The following is a 20,718-nucleotide window of genomic DNA, read 5'->3' on the forward strand; positions in this document are numbered from 1 at the left end:
CCAAAGAAAAGATTCTTCTGAAAAATGGTCTTGCGGAGGCCAGAAGAGGTTAAGACACTAACATATTACAACGCCTGCCACAAGTAGAGCCCTATGTGGATCAGCTCATCAGACTGTTTTTGGATATGACATATTTCCCAGGAATGCCCCAGGCAAAAGACATGGCAGGTTGGGATCTGAGTAGGGGGCAGAGCAAGGAGATGCCTAAAAGGTAAGCGTGTGCGAGCACTGCACAAACACGTGAACACACTAGCACCAGCCAAGTGGCTTTGATTTTTCAACCCTAAATGTTTTCTGCTGTAACGCCCATGAAATGACATTTTTTTTTTTAAAAGAAGTGAAAAGGGCTCACATATTACCGAACCCAGCCAACCAACGCCTTCATAACAGATCCAGAGAGGAAATTCTGTTCAAACTTCTCTGGATAGTGGTGACATTTTTCAGTTTGAAAATGTAACATGATTGTGACCTTCAGACAGCATAAATGTGTGTGCCATCTCATGTGTAATTTCTTGTAGATCCAGCTTGGTTCTTCCCAGTGTCTCCTTGTGGAGTTGTACCTGATTTTATTACCAGTTTTCATCTGAATCCACTGGGGAATGGGACGATTTTGCTTTTGTTTCTTGGCCATGAACTGCTTAATCCTAAAAGTCTTGTGAGAAGAAATGGTGAGAAATGGATTAAAGCACACACCACAACGACGGAGAAAGGAAGAGAGTGAAATGACTTTTTTTTTTTTTTTTTTTTTTTTGACAGTTCTTTCCCTGCTGCTACTTAGTTTCCTAAACAGTTATTCCAAGCTTTTCACTTTCTTAATACCTAAAGTCATTTCTCTCTGTGTGGGAGGGAGACGCCCAGCACATTATCATAAGCCTTCATGCTGCAGGGCAGCATCACAGCTGCTGCAGAGAAGTCCACCCACAGCTCTGAAGATAGCCCAGCAAGGGTGCCAATCAAAGCCCGTCTTCCCAGGCTGCCTCCCCAATGTGGGGTGTGGGCCACAGAAACCCCTTCACCACCTCACATCACTGAAAGAGCTGCGCACACGGCAAAGGTGTGGACAGAGAGCACTTCAGTGGACACCTCTTGTTGCACCACGTGGAACCCTCTTCAGCCCCTTGATAATTAATTGTGGGTGGCCAGCAGTCACTCCACTCAGGCAACACAGGGAAGGAAGAGAGAGAATGTGGGTATCTAATTATGGCCCTGAACACAGGCAGGCAGCTTAATTTCTATTTTGCTGTCCTTGACTCACCAATTACGTAATGGGAAGGTAAGCACACTGGACAGTCTCGATGAGCCAGAAGGCGCTCACTGGGCACCTCAGGTCACCAAATTCTCAGTGTGGTCTGAAATTCAAAGAAAGAGGACTTCTGGGGGAGGCCTACATGAAATATTTATACCAGAAACTCAAGCACAAAAGACAGGGAGCACAGCTACCGGATTCTCCAGCCCTATCTATGCAAGCAGACACCAGTGCTGCCTAGAGGCACTCACCGCCCTGTAGACAGAGATCCTCATGAAAGTAAGTGCAAAGCGTTCCCCATGCTCTGACAGGTGTCCTGGGGTTAGGAACACAGGGAGGACTCGTGTCTGGCCAGGGCCAACCTGTGTCTTCTCTTGGCTCTCCAGAATGACCCAGGGTGACCTGCAGAGGTTCCTTTGTTCCCTTCCTCTGATCCTCTTTGCCTGCTCACTCTGGCAAGTATTCTCCAACTTCTTCCCTCTACCAGGCTCAGCTGTCCATGTATAACTCCAATACCAGAGGCAGAGGACATCCAAATTGCCCCACGCAGGCCCAGTCCCTTCCCTCTCACTCTTCCCTTCCCTGATGGGCAACTCCCAGGTCCTAAGTCGGGACAGGAGATCCAGGGACCTAGATGCTTGTCCACATCTGTGGTTCAGTCACTCCCTCCCCCTCCCCCTGACTGAGCTTCCTCACCACAATATGGAAGGTCTGAATCAGGTCACAGCTGGAACCCCCGACCGTCACCCTCAGGAGACTGCTGTTTTTGGTCCACGCAGCCCCCTGATTAACCGCTCCTGGCTTCCATTCCCTGATTCTTTCAGTGTGGGAAACATCACTTGGGCCTTCGGCAGAAGTACAAATAACAAGGAAGCTCCCGAAGGTGAAACCTGCCCCTGCCTAACAGATTTGGGTCCAAGAGTCTTAGAAGACTGGGTCCCAAGCCCTTTCTGGACCTGTCGTTAGCTGACCTCCCCGACCTCCCAACTAAGACAAAAGGAGGGGAGGGAGCTTACAGTTCAGCCCCCAGTTTCCAGAGAACAACATCCATCTCAAAGGTCCCATGGAGATTCAGAGAATGCTCTGACCACTATGTGCTCCATTCTAACAGGTGAACTTTCATGAGTCACCATAAATTACACTTTAGGGAAAAAAAAGTGGGTGTCACTTTTCAGTGAATGGCTCTGAGCTTCCCTTATGACCCCTAACCTCTACTTTCACAGCACTTAAGAAGCATTTCCATCCCACCTGGTTTCACCTGCACCCAGACAAGGCTCATTCACCTTCAGTATTTCAAAATAACTTAAATCTAGCCATAGATGCTTTCAGGCAAAGTGGTCTGCAGGAAGCTCAGTCAAGCAGGGCCCTCCCCACCCCACTTATTATCCCTCCAACTCCCTGCTGCTTAAAGAGCATCATACAGACCCCATCCTGTGAACTGGTTCAGACTTCACCTTCCAGCCAAGACTCTACCTTCCTTCATTAAGGAATTCATTGTTACAAATAAGCAACATCTCAATTGTCATAACCAAATCAAGACAGGATGGGGACTCATCTAAGGCTCTGTGTCCAGAAAAGTCAAGTGGGGCAGGGGACAGGAATAAAAAACCCTCAATACCCTGGAAGAACCTTCTCAACACCCTTACCTTGTCCTCAATTTTTGGAATCTCGTGGCTGTGCCAGCCCTGACAGCCAGCAGACTGTTACCTGAGGCCCAGTCGCTTCTCCTGGTGAACACGAGCCCCCGTGTGCCTGAGAATTCACCTATAAACATGGGTGCTGCTCACGCACAAGTCACCAGTGGCAAAGAGCTTGAAGACATTGACTACTTTGGGAAATCTTTAAAAAATAAGCTTATTCATTTGGGAAAATAATCAAATGATCACACAAGAAGAGGTGCCTTTCCTGAGCAGGTCTGTGATCTAGACCTCTGGGCACCTGGATAACTCCTCAGAGAAGGAGGTTGTTCCAGTCTGGTCAGTGTATATGCTTTTCTGCAGCTGCCAGGGGCAGGGTTGCTGATGAGGGAGGGATCAGAAAAATTTCAAAACTTCAAATAAAGCAGCATTTGACTGTATACTTTTTAAAACCTATATTAAGACTCCATGCAGAATTCCACTTAAAGACAGAAGTCTCTCAACCAAAAGTCTGAAAGCAAGTAGGAACCCCAGGCGAATGTGATACATGGGGACAACGGGGGGTGGGGGGGCGCCTCCCCCATTAACCACCCCTCATATCTTGCTCACAGGGCTTGTGCAAAGATGAAAACACACCTGAGTCTGAAGTTATTTTTTAAAATGATCTGATTCTGAAAGCATACAGCACAGAGCTAGAAATGAGCTGCTGGGCAAAGGAGCAAAGAACTCAGGGCTTCTTGCAGGTCAAATAGCCTCGGAGGTGCCTACAGTGGCAGGTAGGGCCTAAGTGACCCTGCAGTTACCCTACCCCGACAGGCCCTCCCTAAGATACTCCACAAACCACACAGCAGGGCCTGTCTCCTTCCCCTTGTAACCAGGACCTCGTGGAAAAGCACAAAGGCCAGGACAAGGCTGAAACATGACAGACTGAAAGCTAAATCTGAAAGCATAAGACTGGCCCACAAAACATCTTCACTGGTTCCCTGTTTTGCTCCTTCCTGTCCTTTAAACATGAAGGGTCTGCAGGCCTGAGGAAGCTTCTCTGCTTCTCTGACAATTATACACTCTACGTTCTTATTTTTCTGATTTCTACAAATCTCTCCGAATATATAATTTATATGATCGTGCAGTAAAAAAGGCAGGTGGACCTTACAGGGTTGCAGGCCTGCAGCTAGCTTGGTTCAATGGCATTAATAAAGACACAGGTCAGCTACTACAGCTGGGTAAGTTTGCAACACAGACAAGCCAGAGGGTCAGGAAGGATGCTGAAAGCCCTGCCTGGCCTTCAACTAGCCCTATTCCCCGCCTACATGAGGCAGCAGGTGCTGGTGGAGTGGCCTCTCTGAACATGAGGAATGAGATCACTTGGTGAAGGAAAGACACCATCCCTCTCTCAGACGGAGTCTACCCTGCCTACACATCAGGGTTTGTCACTCATTAGTTGAGGCACCTCACAATCCCTGGGCCTTAGTCTTTTTAACTGTGAAATGGACATGGTATCTACCATTGCGCAGACTAAGATAGAAATGGGAAGAAAGTGCCACCACGGAGCCCCAGCCGGGCACATGGCTCCTCTTGAATCTCTGTGATGAGCGGGAAGGCAGCCAAGTGCCACCTCTCTCCTCTAAGAACAATTCTCTGCCTCCCCAACCACCTACCATCTTTAAGGGTCTACATACCACGGTTCTCCTAGGGATTTAGTCTGCATGTGTTCATGTGGGTCCCAAGAGATATGAGCTTCACCGCGGGAGGGGCCTTCTATGGCCTAGTGTCCCTTCAACTGCTCTGTTATGATCACAGCAGCCACTATGGTTCCCAAAGAATCAGATACCCAGGAAGTGTCTCAGCACCAAGGGAGGACCAGATGGTTCTTCTCGCCTGTCTGGGAAAGCTCCGAGCTAGAGGAAACAAAGCCAGAGCTTAAAGCAGCAGTTCTCAATTGGAGTGCTTAAAAATCACATGGACTTCGGGAGGCCGAGGCAGGCAGATCACGAGGTCAAGAGATCGAGACCATTCTGGCTAACACAGTGAAACCCTGTCTCTACTAAAAATACAAAAAATTAGCCGGGCATAGTGGCACATACCTGTAGTTCTAGCTACTCGGGAGGCTGAGGCAGGAGACTTGCTTGAACCCAAGAGGCGGAGGTTGCAGTGAGCCAAGATCACGCCACTGCACTCCAGCCTGAGCAACAGAGTGAGACTCTATCTCAAAAAAAAAAAAAAAATTAAAAAATAAAAAAAATCACATGAAGTGGTTATTTAAACTGGTCTCCCAGCCCCGCCCTGCAGATTCTGATACAGGGTAACGTCTACAAAATGCTGGCTTAGGGAGCAACGGGAACTAGGTGATCAGCTGCAGAGAAGGGAGAGAAACCTCAAATGACAGATCCTAAAGACAGCAAGGCTCAGCGGTAACGCCCCTCCCCCTAGGATCTCACAGGCCCAGGCAACTTTGGGCTGCTCATGGCTTTAACATCACCAAAAGTAGCAGAAATTTGTCAAGAGTGAGGTAAGCAGAGGTCCCCAAGATCAAAGCAACCTTCTGGACACTCTCCTATAGGAAGCAAACTCTAAAGAAGCCGGACTTTTCTTGGAGTGATCTGAAGATCCTTTGGACCAAGCCTATTTACTTCATACACAAGTACATAAGCACCCCAAGTTAATTTCTCAGGCTGAACCTTCATTTCTTATGGGACTGACAAACACATAGGTTGCCCCTGAAAAAGGCACATATCCAAGAGCTAAAATTGTTTTCTCTACTATGCCTGAGGACATGAGCTGAGCTATGAGTCCTCAGTATGGCCCCTACAAAGGAGGCAGTTCTCATCTCTCACAAGGCTCAAAGACTACCCAGGCTAGGACGGAGTGGAGCTCCCCATTGTGGAGGCTGGCCCTCAGCACCATGCCTGCCACGGAAGGTCTCTCCATGGTCTCTCCATGGCTTCCATGTGTGAGAAGCTCCGGGTCAGCACTCACAGTCCAAGGGCATCAGATCTACTACAATCAGGAGAAAGGAAATTTTGACACCAACACAGTTGATCTCTCAAAACCTTTATGCTGAGTGAAACACGCCGGTCACAAAGAACAAACACTGCATAATCAGTGTCCTTAAACACTGCATAATCAGATGGCTGTACAACAGTATGGATGTACTTAATGCCACTGAACTGCACACTTAAAAACAGTTAAGATGGTGAATTTCCTGCACACTTACCAAAGCTAAAAACATTCAAACAAAACATTTGCTCATCTTTTTGCCTTGGAGAGCAGGACTGTGAGAATCCCAAAGCATGGCCTGGCCTGCTCCACCCCAAGCTCCTGGCCCTCCCACTCTGCTTCTAGACCTGGAACTCCTCACAAGAGCTTTCTAGTGACGTCTGGTAACACCCACACCTCAGCTTGACATCAGTCCCCAGAAACTCAGTGGCAGAATTAGGTAAAATCATGAGGAACATTTTACAGGCAGAGAAACAAAGGCAGAGGACAGAGGCAGCAGTCCAGGTTTCTAGACTGTTGCTTCGTCCACTCCTGAAAAACCAGGGGCCAGCCAAATCTCTCAGGCTCCTACTTGTCTGTGCGGCTGCCCAGAGCCCATCTCACCTCAGCCTGCATATGAGAAATTTCCTTTTTCGGGAAATTTGCCTCTCCTCCACACCCACTAGTTACAGGGTATGTGGGTGTATCGAGAAATAAATTTCCCAAAAAAGGAAAAGAGATTCCCCAAAGTTAGTCCCATCTCAGGGCTGCCTGGAGAGGCAACGGTCAGTCTCCAGAACTGGATGAGGTCCACCAGCCCCAGCCCCAGCCCCAGCAGAAGTCCGCAAGCAGGAAGGGCTTCCTGGAGCTACTTTCCCCAGATCCAGGGACTGCTGCCTTCCTCCCCATCCTGCACGCTGTGACCTCCTGATGCCCATCTTCCTCTCCAGGTCCCAACCCAGGGGGCTAAGGTAACCTTTCCCCCATCCTGGTTCTCAGGAGCTCTTGGGAAGTTTCTCCCTTCTGCTGAGTAATCCCTAAAGGTCACCACATCCCTCAGCTCCCTCTGAGGAACACCCCTTGTCCTACCTTCTCTCCTTTCCTACCTGCCCTCTGTCTTAAGGTTTTCAAGCGGGGAGCAGAAATTCTGCAGCAAGGCGCTGACAAAGCTGGTAGCTTAACTCCACAAATATTTACTGAACATCTGCTAGATTTGTGCCGCCCAAACCCCATGCTAGCAACATGGAGAGAGACACTTAGAATTATCAGGGGCCCAACAACAACAACAACAACAACAACATCAGTCTAGTTGGCAAGATAACACTCAAGCAAATGAAATCAAATGGTAACATTGTATAAAAATCAGTAACAACGGGCCGAGCACAGTGGCTCACGCCTGTAATCCAAGCACTTTGGGAGGCCGAGGCGGGTAGATCACGAGGTCAAGAGATCAAGACCATCCTGGTCAACATGGTGAAACCTTGTCTCTACTAAAAATACAAAAAATCAGCTGGGCATGGTGGCGCATGCCTGTAATCCCAGCTACTCAGGAGGCTGAGGCAGGAGAATTGCCTGAACCCAGGAGGCAGAGGTTGCGGTGAGCCGAGATCGTGCCATTGCACTCCAGCCTAGGTAACAAGAGCGAAACTCCGTCTCAAAAAAAAAAAAAAAAAAAAAAAAAAAAATCAGTAACAACTCGAAACAGATAGTGACTAGTGTTGAGGGCACAGACCAGCCATAAAATGCTACAGTTTATTATGTGGGCCTGGGAGGGTCAGAGGTGGCCACAAGCTGCTCAGAGCTGCTGCTTTTGAAGACAAATGCTGAGGCAGGGCTCAGTTTACAACATCACGGTCTGAGGGTACCATGCAGGGAGTGGCACCTATGTGCTCCCTGGGACACACAAGCAGTTCTGCAGGCCTTGTGGTTGCCTGGTATGCATGGGCGCCCCATAGAACTCTCCAGATGAGGAACAGGCCCACCCCATCCCATGACTGGCACTGTACCATCAGCAAGCCAACTCTGCACCATCACCCCCTCACTCCCAGGAAATCTGACACGTGAGTCCTGTGCTGTTTAAGAGCAGAGCTAATAGCAAATCGCATTTACATTTTCATTTTAAAAAATAAGAATTTAAATAAACCACTGACCAAATCCCTCAGTTTCTCGGCCTTAGCACTGTCAACATTTTGGGCTGGAGCCTTCTTTGTTCTGGGAGCTGTTCTGTGGAGGACCTTCAGCATCCCTGCCCCAGGTGTGACAATCAAGGATGACTCCAGACATGGCCAGTGGTGGACAGTGGCCCTGGGCAGCACAGTGCTGAGGACCACTGGTCTATTTCAAGGCACTCACAGAGGAAGCCTCTAGCTTGGCTGGAGTTCACCCATATATGAGCCTGCCTGAAATGGAGTTCTCCTGCTCCAGGTCTTAGGATCCTGCCAGCCTGGTTGGGATGGGACTCTCAGCTCAGGGTGGCTGACCATTAGGCTGGAGTTCCCTGGCCACGGGCTGTCTGCTCACGCTGGGGGGAGGCTCTGAAGAACAAATCCTGATGCAGAGCACTGGGTGCTGGAGAAACCAGCCTCTGCCTCCTCCCACCTGGCTTCTACCCCGACTGCTTCCTTGCAACCTTCCTCTGCGACCTTCCTGATACAATAGGGCAACCCCTCCAAGGCCTCGCCTGGGCAGAGCCATACTGATGGGCTCACTGGGTCAGTCTCTCCAGCTCCCAGGTCATCTGCCAGAAAGCAGCCCATGGTCAGAAACGCCCAGCTCTGGGCATGCCCCCATGCCCTCTCTCAGTCCAAGTTTTCCCTGGGGCTTCTTTCTTTCCCCACATCCCTAGCACCATCCTACCTCTGCCTAAGCACACCATGAAATAATACCCAACCCATATCCAGGTTGCTGGGAGACCACGGTACACTGTGAAGTGTTAGTGCTCCTGGCTAGGTGGCCTCTAGTATCCAGGAGCTGCACCTGGGAAGCAGCATGTGCTCTGCACTTGTGCCAACACCAAGGTGTCCCCAGGAGCTACCTTCTTTGTGCTTGTGCAACTGAGCCAGAGGGAATAATGGATTTTGCTGGACTTCAGTTAGACCTAAAGAAAGATTTCTTGACTGGAATTATCAGTCCCCAAGGAAAGTACAGGGAGCTCTGTTTTTTGGGATGGTTCATGACCCAACCCAGCCTGAATGCAATTCAGCGATCTGTGAAGGCTCCTTTGATACTGTTGGTCGACTGCAGGACTTAAGAACCAGTCAGCCAGCTACAGAGAAGCAAGGTAAACCTCACAGCTGCAGGAGCCCAGCTCTGACCCCAGGACTACTCCCTGTGTAAGGGCTAAGCCAGGAGAACACCAGTGTGAAGTCTATCCTCCAGGTCAGCTTTCTTGCCCCAAAGGAAGAGAGTGTCCAAATGCACTGCCTCCCTGCTCCTACTTCTAGCCAAGTCCACCATCAGTGCTTACCTCCAATCCACTACCCTGGAGCATAGATGGTCCCACAGCAAAAACCCTCTGTGGTCTAATCATGATGTGCAAATATGCTCACCAGAAAGAATGAAAAAGAAGACAATTCTTTTTAAGAATAAATCAATGAGGTGACAGCTGATACAGGATTATGGTATCATACCTCTTAATTCACCCCAGAAACAAAAGTAGAAAAAGTATCACATCACAAAGGTTAGGACTCAGGTGCAAACACACCCACTTCTGGCCTTTGCACATGTGAGCTGTAATGACCACCCAAAAATCCCAGCACCTCCCCCCCCCACTCCGGTCTGGAAGGTCCCTGGAGGGCACAGTTATCGCCACTCATACTTTCAGAGTCTGTCTCACCCTTGCAGCAAAGAAACAAACTCTGGGTAGGACAGGCAGGGGTTGCCTGTTTTATATAGTGTGACTAGACTTTCCAGGACAGCCCCAATTTTAAGACGCTGCAGAAATGTGCACACAAACACTCACCCACCAAGTGGAACTGGAAAAGGCAATCAAATCTCCCATCTTCAACCCTTTACAGTTTGGAATACAGTCCTACTTTAATTAGTAGAGACCAATCTCCTTTAGAGAAAAAGTCAGGAGATAAAATAGGTGGAAAAAGAAAAGCCAGAAATTCCACCTAGTTGACTTTCAGGTTTGGCCTCTGGGGCAACAGCAGCAAATGCTCATCCAGCCCAGAAGGCAGCTGGAAAACCAGGGAGGTGGGGAGCAGGAAGGAGCCTGTCTGCCTGGTTTAGTGACCAGTTGACCTCATGACCAGGAGGCCAGACTCTGAAGTCCGCTCAGAAAACTATGTGAAGCTCAAATAAGACAAACAAAACCAATTATAGCTGTAGAACTCACAGGCAGCCCCAGGACTAGGTAGGTGAGCACGCTTGCAGCCCCAGGGCCAGTCCCTGCCCCACGCCTATAGGTCCATAGCCTGCACCCGTCCTCACTGTGACCCAGGACTTTGCCCTTGCTTTCTCCTAACCAGGAGTGCTCCAGCCAAGTCCACACTATCAGCCTTGAACAGAAATGACTTCCCCCCTCACTTCTTCCTCTCACTCAAGACCACAGAAGATGATGCTTCAAAGGTCTGGGATTTTAGGACGGTCTTCGCAAGGTGCCACAAGTTCTTCAATCATTCCAGACTTCCAAACAAAAGTGGGAGCACACAGCTGCTGTGCTCTTACACAACAATGCAAGGACACAGTAATGGAGGGAACCGGCGAAGGCTGGGGACAGGGAGTGGGCGAGGATGACACTTACCATCTCATCTAGGGCATAGCGCAAGAGGCCGTGCTCGTAAAGGATGAAGAACCGTCGCTGCCATTTCTGCAATGGAGCACAAGGTGGGTGGTTAGGAGGATTTGGGTCCTGGCCCCGGAGCTTGGCTTGTGGAGGTCCCATGTCTAACAAGCCCGTATCTAAGGAAGGCGGTTCCACAGATTCCACTTTTGGGGCAGGTGGCAGAAAAAGAGGGACCTGACGCCTAAGAATGCTGATTCATCAGCCAGGACTGGGCTGGGAGAAAGGCCCAAAATCACGTGAGTGATCGAGGCTTAACAAGAAGCTTCTTTTTTTTTAAAACACTTGGAAGCTCCTCAGGAGCAGAAACAATCTGTGTTTACCTTTTCATATTCCTTCTGGCGCCCAGCACAGACTGCATCACATGATATGTGTCAATATTTATTTGATGAATGATCTGACATAACATGGAATAACTCAGGAATGCCAAGGAACAGATTCACCACTTCTGAAAAAATCTAGGAAACCGCCACAAAGAGTCATTCTGATGATCCACTGGCAAAGAGGAGGCACAAAGACAGCCAGGCTCCAGAATTAACTGAGGGGAAATGAGCTACTGAAGCTCAAAACAGAGGAGCAGCAAGACCAGTGGAAATAACTCCAATATCCAAGGAGTGACCAACTGGCACAAAGTGTCCCCCACTCTACTCTCCATCCAAAAGCCATACCACTGGGAAGTGCCCATGGTGGTCAGATGCCACCAGGAGCCGAAATGAAAAGGACTATGAAGTGTATGTCTTCCTCTGTGTGGGGAAAAGGGCCTTGTCATGAATGACAGGCACAGCTCCCAGCCCCAAATCATCAAGGGTCCATGACTATATTCAATACTTCAAAAAGCTCAATCCAGCCTGGGCAGCGTGGTGAAACCCCATCTCTACAAAAAACACAAAAATTAGTTCGGCGTGGTGACACACGCCTGTAGTCCCAGCTACTCAGGAGGCTGAGGTGGGAGGATCACTTGAACCTGGGACGTCAAGACTGAACTGAACTAAGATCACACCACTGCACTACGGCTTTGGTGACAGAGCAAGACTCTTTCTCAAAAAAAAAAAAAAAAAAAAAAAAGAAAGAAAGAAAAGAGCCCAGCAATGCTCAAAGTTTAACTGGCAATAAGGCCACATGAACTGACTATAAAAGCACATCTCTATGCTTTGGGCCAGGGTTATCATTTATAATAAAGAATCCCATCAGAAGCTGGAAATGGCAATTTTGTACAACCTCAATATAAACTAGGAAAGGGAACTACTCCCTGGACACTGCAGTCCGGCTGGACCAGTGATTCCTGCGTCCTCCCGTCTGGGTAGCATGAACAGGGACTCAAAGGGCCTTGCTAAGAGGCCTTATAGAGGGCTGCTCCATGCTGGGTGTGTAGAGGCGACCTGAACGTGTTTCCCAGGAGCATTTCCAAGGGCCTTATATACCGCCTTTGAAATCAAAACCCATTCCGGAAGGAATCCCAAAGACCAGAGACATAATGCAAGGCCTGTGTGACCAGAATACACAACAGCCCAAGGCCCCTACTCCAAATGTATATTCACAGTGGGGAGGGGGTGAGTAGCAGATACTAAGAAGAAGGGGAAAGGGAGCTCCCAGGGATGGAGGGGTCTGAGTGGAAGCAATTATTATTATTATTTTTTAAGATGGGGTTTCACCATGATGGTCAGGCTGGTCTACCTCGGCCTCCCAAAGTGCTAGGATTACAGGCGTGAGCCACCGTGCCCCGTCCGTGGAAGCAATTTATAGGGTATGAGTGGCAAAACTGTAAGACAGTGTGTGAGGAAGGACAGTGTTTTAACTGGAGTCAAATCCAGAGGGGCTTCTTGGCAGAGAAATCACAGGTCCGGCCAATGGTGGTCCCAGCTCTAGCAGGGCCCTGCCCTGGGCAATGCATAATTTAGTAAGAGGTGAGCCAAGGCTTCTGGGCCCCCAACCCTTCACTAGTGCTAGTGGGCTGAATCCCTGGCTCAGGAGGAAGGGAGGTGTGATAGGGGCAGGCCTTGGCACGGAAGGAATTGGGAGCTGCTCAACATAACACAAACGTTTGTTAAACAGCTCTTTTGCCTCTTCCATTTGACTGTTCCCAGAGTCAGGCTTACCCACAAAACAGGCAACACCCACATGAGAGCTCCTCACTCCGAAAGGAGCACTACACATAACTATGCATAATTGAGACCTTTTCTGTACAACGTACAAGTGCGCCAAATGGGGGAGCCCTGCTGATCCTGCCACCCCAGGATCCACTGTTCAACTCTCCATCTCCCTCTCCCATTACACCAGTTCACCCTTAGATGGGCCCCCTTCTTTGATTCCTCCCGCCCTGAGAGTTGGCTCTCATGCCCTTACCCGAGACCGGTGCACTGGGTTGTCAAAGTCGGTCCCATCTGGGGCCAGGAGCAGCCAACCGCCATAAATGGGTTTTGCCTAGAGGAGAAAAAAGAGGACAGGTCACCAGCAGCCTTCGACACGAGAGAGAGAACAGCTAAAGTTAATGGCAAGTACTTGCTGGAAATGGACGATACCTCTGCTCAGCAGAGGTCATGCCACCCATTCCCGCTGCATGAGAATGAGAGGCTGGTGGGGATTCTGCAGCATCCAGGATAGAGAGGGGAACACAGACTTGAGCAGGAGTGTGAGAACCTGTAGAGTACAGGAGTCCCTAATACATGCTGCCTCCCTCAAGCTGCTGATCAAGCCACCAAGATCAGGAAAAAATGATATTTTATTAAACAAATATGTGAGTGACAATGTGTGGCAGGTGCCAGGAATAAAATATGAACATAGTCAAAAAGCCTTATCCTCTCACACCTGTAATTCCAACACTTTGGGAGGCCAAGGCAGGTAGATTACAAGGTCAGGAGTTCAAGACCAGCCTGGCCAAGATGGTGAAACCCTGTCTCTACTCAAAATACAAAAATGAGCTGGGCGTGGTGGTGGGTGCATGTAATCCCAACTACTTGAGAGGCTGAGGCAGGAGAGTCACTTAAACCTGGGAGGTGGAGGTTGCAGTGAGCCGAGATTGCACCACTATACTCCAGCCTAGGTGACAGAGTGAGACTCTGCCTCAAAAAAAGAAAGAAAGAAACCTCAACCTCATCCTGAAGATACAAAATAGGGCCAAGAGAAGAGACTGCTTTTGTTATCAAGCCAGCTCTGGCCAAAGAATCATCAACTGACTGGCTGTGTGGCTACATGCAGAAACCCTCTGAGTTCAAACTCTTCCATTTGAAAAGTGAGAGTGATAACAATTCTACCTAAGCCTTGTGACTCTGATGTGAGAACTAATGAGATAATGCAATTAGTAAAACCCAGCACAGGGATGTAAAATGGTGCTGCCGCCTTGGAAGAGTCCAGCAGTTCCTCAGAAAATTAAAAGCAGAATTACCCTAGGACCCAGCAATTTCATCCCCATGTATACACACCTCAGAAAACGGAAAACGGGCTCAAATAAAAACCTGCACATGAATGTTCATAGCAGTATTATTCACACTTGCCAAAAGGTGGTAACAGTCTAAACGTTCATGGACAGAAGAATGGATGAACAAAGTATGATGGATCCCAACAAGGGAACACTATTCAGCCAGAAAAAGGAATGAAGCATCACACACACTACAGCACAGAGGAACATCTAAAACATGACGCTAAGTCAAAGAAACCAGACACAAAAGCCCACATGTTACAGAACTCTGCTTACACGAACGGTCTAGAATTGGCACATCCACAGCACAGAAAGCAGATTAGTGGCTGCCAGGGACTGGAGGAAAGGGAATAAGGAGAGACAGGTAACGGGTATGAGGTTTCTTTTGTGGGTGACGAAAATGTTCTGGAATTAGACAGTGGAGATGGTTGCACAACACTGTGAATATGCTAAAACTCACCCAACTGTACCCTTTAAGAGGGTGAATCTTAAGATAGGTGAATTATATCTCAATTTAAAAAGCTGCATGAACACAAAGAACACTGAGCAGTGTCCGGCCTGTGAGGTCTCAACAAATGTGAGGCACTGTTCCACTTCACCATCCAGAGTCCCCACTCCCTAGACCATGGGTAGGAGCTCACCACGGAGAGTAGAGCGGGAGATTCTAGACAGACACTCTGGCTCCATCTCCTTCCTCAGCCACACCCAGCTGCTGAGACTGGGCTGGAAAAGGTACAACCAGACCCATTTATCTAGTCCCCTTTGGAGGCCATTAATACAAATTAAAACCCAAATTCTCTGACTGCTGCTTACACACACAGCCTGATCCCTGGATCCCCTCAGGGGATCCCCATGTGCTTTTTATTCAGTGCTCTCCAAAGTAGGAGGCCCCACCACACTACCTCATTTGGCAGCTGCAGGCTGTGACTCAGAGAAGGCAGATCACGTACCAGAGTCCACACAGCCTTCAGGCTGAACCAAGAACCCTCTTTTCTTGGCTTCCGCCTGCAGGGGTCCTCAAGGTCCCCAGAAGCACTGGCTTTCCCCATGAACGACATGAGTGGAGCTGTGTGCCTGGAATTGGGGGAAAGCTGTAAGGACAGGAGAGTAGGTGCTGGCTGCAGACACAGTCTAGGAGGGCCAATGGGTGTATGGTGGAAATCCCACCTGGGAAGGCAGAGGCAAAAGCAAGGAGAGGTCTGTGCTCTCTATGAACTCCAGCTGTGTCCAGCCAACCTCAGGTAGGCACACACACTTGGCTTCTCCACCCCCCATTCCAGGAGTACACACCCTAAGAACACCCTACCAGAAGCCTTGCATACGGCATGGGAAAGCCGTATGGACAACTCCCCGTGTGTATCTGGACTCTGACTCCCAGCTCGGCCTCTTGTCGACCACAAAAGCCCACCTGTGAGGTCGGAGGCTAGCCCACCAGGCCATTCCTCCAACTCTGGCTTAACTGTGCAACACCACCTTGGCTTCTGAAGGCAACTTGGGGTGTCATCACATCATCAGCTACATTTACCTGACCTTTCTCCAGGAGGGACTGTGGGGAGCTGAGGGCTCAGCATCTGTTCCCTCAGAACCTGAGCCTCGGTCTCAACTCAGGCATCCTCAGCAAAACCTCTGCTCAGAATTTTTTCTAAAAAATCACTTATCAAGGAAAAGCCCTAAAGAAGGTAAGGACCCCACACACGGGGGAGGCCTGGGGTTGAGAGGGCTCTCTGGGCAGGGGTACAGCTGACACACAGGTGCAAAGGCAGGAATGACGGTGCCACGGGGCCACAAGGAGCAATCTGTAATTATTGAGAACTTATTCCCCAAGCCCCGGGAGCCAGGAACCAGGACCTGGCCGGCTACGGCACCGCCACTCTTCCCTCTCACAGCTAGCCGTACGGCCTGTGCAGCTGCCTCCAGCCTCCTCGGTTCCCCAAAACCTGGCCCTCTCTGCCATCTCTCAGGGCTTCCCTAAAATGCCCCTTCCTCAAGGGACAGTCCTGATCTTCCCCCGTCAGTCTCTAACTACTCACTTCTGCCATTACTGTCACTGTACATCACAGAACTAATTTCTACCTATGGTTTCATTATGCAATTACATTGCTATGACATGACGCCCCCCGCCCCACCCCAGAACCTTCACTCCAGGAAGGCAGGGATGGGGGTTGGCCCTGTGTCCTTGATCCTGAGGCAGGTGTGCAGAGGGAGTGAAGGTGAGTACCCCGCCGGCCTAGGCCAGCAGTGGGTGCGTGGTGCACGCTCTGAGCTTCCTTCTCCTTACATAACCTAGGTCCTGACTCAGACAACCTGTCCTCACCCCCCAGGTGTGGGAAAGGCCTCCCAGGAAGAGCTGCCCCTTCTCTATGTCTCAGACTATCTAAAAATGCTGCATCCTCCCCCGCACAGCAGACCACAGTGTCTGTGAGTCCAGAAGTGCCCACAGGCAGAGGCTCCCATATATACCCACCTGCTCCTGGAGCAATGCCTCTGAAAGGCCCTAAGGTATTCTCTTCCAGAGTGACCTATAATAATCTGAAACTGGGACACTAAAACAGAAAGCCCAAAAGACAGCAGGGAGTGTGCTTTGGAAACGCTGCATGGGTAGGCTTAGCTTTGCTGTTTTTTGGTTGAGCTGCTGGACTGGGAGAAGCAGGTATCTCATGTTGGCACAGGGAATCCAAGCTGGGCTGTAACGACACAGAAGTAGGGGCCTGAGTCCTGTTTCAAGCAGCCCTGCACACGGGGCACCCTTCCTATGCAGGTCCTCCCAGAGGATGCATGTGGCTCCGGACCCGGTATAAATGTGACCACATGAGAGACTCCCCGGAGCTACCTCCTCTCCAATTGAACTTGGCCTTCCCTTGTGATCCATACAAGCCAGAGGCTGCACTTCTGGTTGGCCTCTAGGAAGAGGCTGCTGGTGGTCTGGGGGTACCTTCAACCTGAAACTCTTTCAAAAACAGTGCTGTGAAACTTCTGCTTCCTGGACGATGGGGTAGATATAGATTTCCCTATTCCTCCTGCTAAGTACAACTAAAAATTTGGGACCATCATGTGCAAGACAAACATGAGAAGACTCTGAAAGGTGGAGAAAAGAAGGTAGGTGGACCAGGGACCCCAGACCTGAGGAAGGACACCATGGCAACTCTCCCAAGCTTTTTTTTTTTTTTTCAATCTCACTATCCCAGAGTGGGTACTGGAGAAACTGGTAACCTGAAAATGCCAATGGGCACCCAACGAGAAAAAAAATCAATCAAAAGCTCCTCTCCACAGCTGACGAACCAGAAAAGAGTAGACAAACAAGACAGAAAACTCTCATACAAGAACTGCCCTACTCTGGCCAAAAGCCACAGGCACCCCAACCTTCCCCTCGCCCCACTACCAAGTGAGCATAAGCTGGATTTCCATCCTTATGAAGTGCCCCACACCCCAGCCAGGGTGGTGTCAGAAGACACAAGGGCTGTACATCCCACCAGCAGCAATGAGGACCCTTCCCTCTCTGTGCTAGAGTGTGTCAGAGGGCGCTGAGTGGAGGGTCAGGGTTTTTACCATGGCCCAGTGGGAAGGGAACCCATGACGAAGGGCCTCTCCAGTTCAGGCATCAATGGAGGCCGAGGGGTGGACTTCTGTCTCCCCCTGAATAACTAGGTGGTCATGGTCACCCCCTTCCCCCATAGAAACATTGTCAGAAAAGTCAACTGGAGGGAAGGTTCAAATGAGACCTAGAGTCACCCAATAGAATACAAAAACACCTGGGTTTCCACCAAAAATCATCATAACAACAACCAAGAAGGTCACAAACTGAATGAACAAAGACAACCAAGAAATGCCAACACCAAGAAACAACCATGCTAGAATTATCCCATTTAATTTAAAATACAATAACTGAAATAAAAGCTCCTGGGTGGGCTCAAGAGCAGAAGGATGGGGGCCAAGGAAAGAACCAGTGAACTGGAAGACAGAACAACAGAAATCATCCCATCTGACAACAGAGAAAAAAACAGACAGGCAAAAACGAATAAATAAAAGGGACCTGTGGAACTGTAACAAAGAGTCTAACATTCATGTCATCAGAGTCTCTGCAGGAGAGGAGGGAGGAGAAGCAGAAAAAGGGCTCAAAGAATGGCTAGAAACCTCCCAAATTTGGCAGCCTCACATTCAGTAAGTTTAGTGACTATCAAAAGATAAACCCAAAGAAATTCAGACCAAGACATATAATAACTAAAGAGAAACCTAAAAGGCAAAGAAAGACAAAGACAAAGAAAAAAATCTCAAAAGCAGTCAGAGAAAATTAAGACCTTACATATTTGAGAAAACCAAGCAGAATCACAACAGATTTCTTATCAGGAACCACGAAGACCAGAAGGAAGTGGCACACCACTTTTCAGCTGCTGAAAGAAAACAACTGTCAACCTAGAATCCTATAACCAGTAAAAGTATTTGTCAGAAATGAAAAGGAAATCCAGACCTTCTCATATGAAGGAAAACTAAGAGAATTTCTTAGCAGACTTACTCCTAATAAAATGATCAAAGGAAGTTCTCTAAACAAAATCATGCAAAAAGGAATCTTGGAACATTTGAAAAGAAGCAAGAACACAGTATTTAAAAAGGGGAAGAAGGCAAATAATTAGGCTTTCCTTCTCTTGAGTTTTTAAAATTATGTTTCATGACTGAAGCAAAAATTGTCTAATGTGGTTCTAAATGTATGTAAAGGAAACACTTAAGACAATTATCAAAGGAAAGGTAAAGGGGTGTACAGATAGGTACTCTCAAACTGGTAAAATGACACCACCAAGAGACTATGACAAGTTATGTTTATATAATGTCTCATTACAACCACTAAAAAGTCTACACAAAGAGATATACTTAAAAACTATTTGTATTTTGGTATATAAATCAAAATACAATTCTAAAGAAATGTTCAAGTAACACAAAGGAAGCAGGGAAAAAAAAAAAAACAGAAATAACAACCAGAGATACAAACAGAAAACAAAAATAATTATGCCCTAAGTTATTAGTAAATATTTTAAATGTAAATGATCTAAATACACCAATTAAAAGACAGATTGGTAGATTCTTAAAACAATTCAACTGTACACTGTCTACAAAAGATTCACTCTGAATATAATGATTACAGGCAGGTTGAAAAGACTAAAAATGATACATCCTGGCCGGGTGTGGTGGTTCACGCCTGTAATCCAAGCACTTTGGAGGCCAAGGTGGGTGGATCACCTGAGGTCAGGAGTTCAAGACCAGCCTCACCAACATGGTGAAACCCCATCTTTAAAAAAAAATAAAAAATAAAAATAAAGAAAAAAAGATACATCCTGTAAATATTAATCTAAGGAGAGCAGAGTTGTTTTATTATCAGATAATTTATATTTCAACACAAAGAAAATGACCAGACCCCAAGAGGAATATTATATAATGATAAAAGGGTCAATTCACTAAGACATAGTGAGCCTAAATGTGCATGCACATTTGAACATCAGAGCTGCAAAATAATGTGAAGCTAAAACTAATACAACTGAAAGAAAAAATAAATAAATCACAAATATTGTAGACTTCAACACCCATCTCAATAACACAACTAATGTAGACCTAAGAGGGAACTAAATGTAACTAAAATGCTCACATTAGAAAAGAAGAAAGGTCTGAAACCAATAATCTAAGCTTCTACCTGAGGAATCTAGAAAAAGAAGTACAAAATGTACCAAAAGCAAGAAAAAGGAAATAATAAAGAATAAAAGTAGAAATTGGGCTGGGCATGGTGGCTCATGCCTGTAATCCCAGCATTTTGGGAGGCTGAGGCAGGTGGATCAGGAGGTCAGGAGTTCAAGACCAGCCTGGCAAACACAGTGAAACTCCATCTCTACTAAAAATACAAAAATTAGCTGGGCCTGGTGGCGTGCACCTGCAGTCCCAGCTACTTGGGAGGCTGAGGCAGGAGAATCTCCTGAACTCGGGAGGCAGATGTTGCAGTGAGCCAAGATTGCGCCACTGCACTCCAGCCTGGGCAACACAGCAAGACTTTGTCTCAAAAAAAAAGAAACATAAAAGTAGAAATCAATGAAATTAGAACAAAACAAAATCAATGAAACAAAGAGCTGGTTCTTTGAACAGACTGATAAAACTGACAAACTTCGTCCAGGCATGGTGGCTCATGTCTGTAATCCCAGCACTTTGGGAGGCCGAGGCAGGCGGATCACCTGAGGTCGGGAGTTCGAGGCCAGCCTGACCAATATGGAGAAACCCTGTCTCTACTAAAAATACAAAATTAGGCGGGCGTGGTGGCATGCCTGTAATCCCATCTACTTGGGAACCTGAGGCAGGAGAATCGCTTGAACCCAGGAGGTGGAGGTTGCGATGAGACGAGATGAACCAAGATCGCATCACTGCACTCCAGCCTAAGCAAGAAGAGTGAAACTCATCTCAAAAAAAAAATTTTTTTTGACAAACTTCTGACAAGACCAACAAAGAGAATAAAGACATCATGGCACAAATTAATATCAGAAATAAAACAGTGATAGCATTACAGATTCTGCAGACTTCAAAAGGATAATGAGGAATACTAATACAATTCTACAAACATTAATTTGACAACATATAGGAAACTGACTCACTTCACTAAAATACAGGTAATTTAAATGACCCTATAACT

At 47.9% G+C, this 20,718-nt stretch overlaps 1 protein-coding gene across 6 annotated transcripts in view; it reads right to left on the minus strand.

Annotated features, from left to right (window-relative positions):
• The window catches only part of MPRIP (myosin phosphatase Rho interacting protein), a 144,617-nt gene that overhangs the window by 97,839 nt on the left and 26,060 nt on the right, over positions 1–20,718 (minus strand). For all 6 annotated transcript variants that reach the window (XM_039476703.2, XM_039476702.2, XM_039476704.2 and 3 more), the window contains exons 2-3: positions 12,989–13,066; positions 10,607–10,672 (exon numbers count right to left, since the gene is read on the minus strand). In XM_039476703.2, coding sequence (XP_039332637.1) covers positions 10,607–10,672; positions 12,989–13,066 — 144 coding nt within the window. The remainder of the gene's footprint in view (positions 1–10,606; positions 10,673–12,988; positions 13,067–20,718) is intronic.

The sequence above is a fragment of the Saimiri boliviensis genome, chromosome 17 (genome assembly GCF_048565385.1).
Source record: "Saimiri boliviensis isolate mSaiBol1 chromosome 17, mSaiBol1.pri, whole genome shotgun sequence".
NCBI lineage: Eukaryota > Metazoa > Chordata > Mammalia > Primates > Cebidae > Saimiri > Saimiri boliviensis.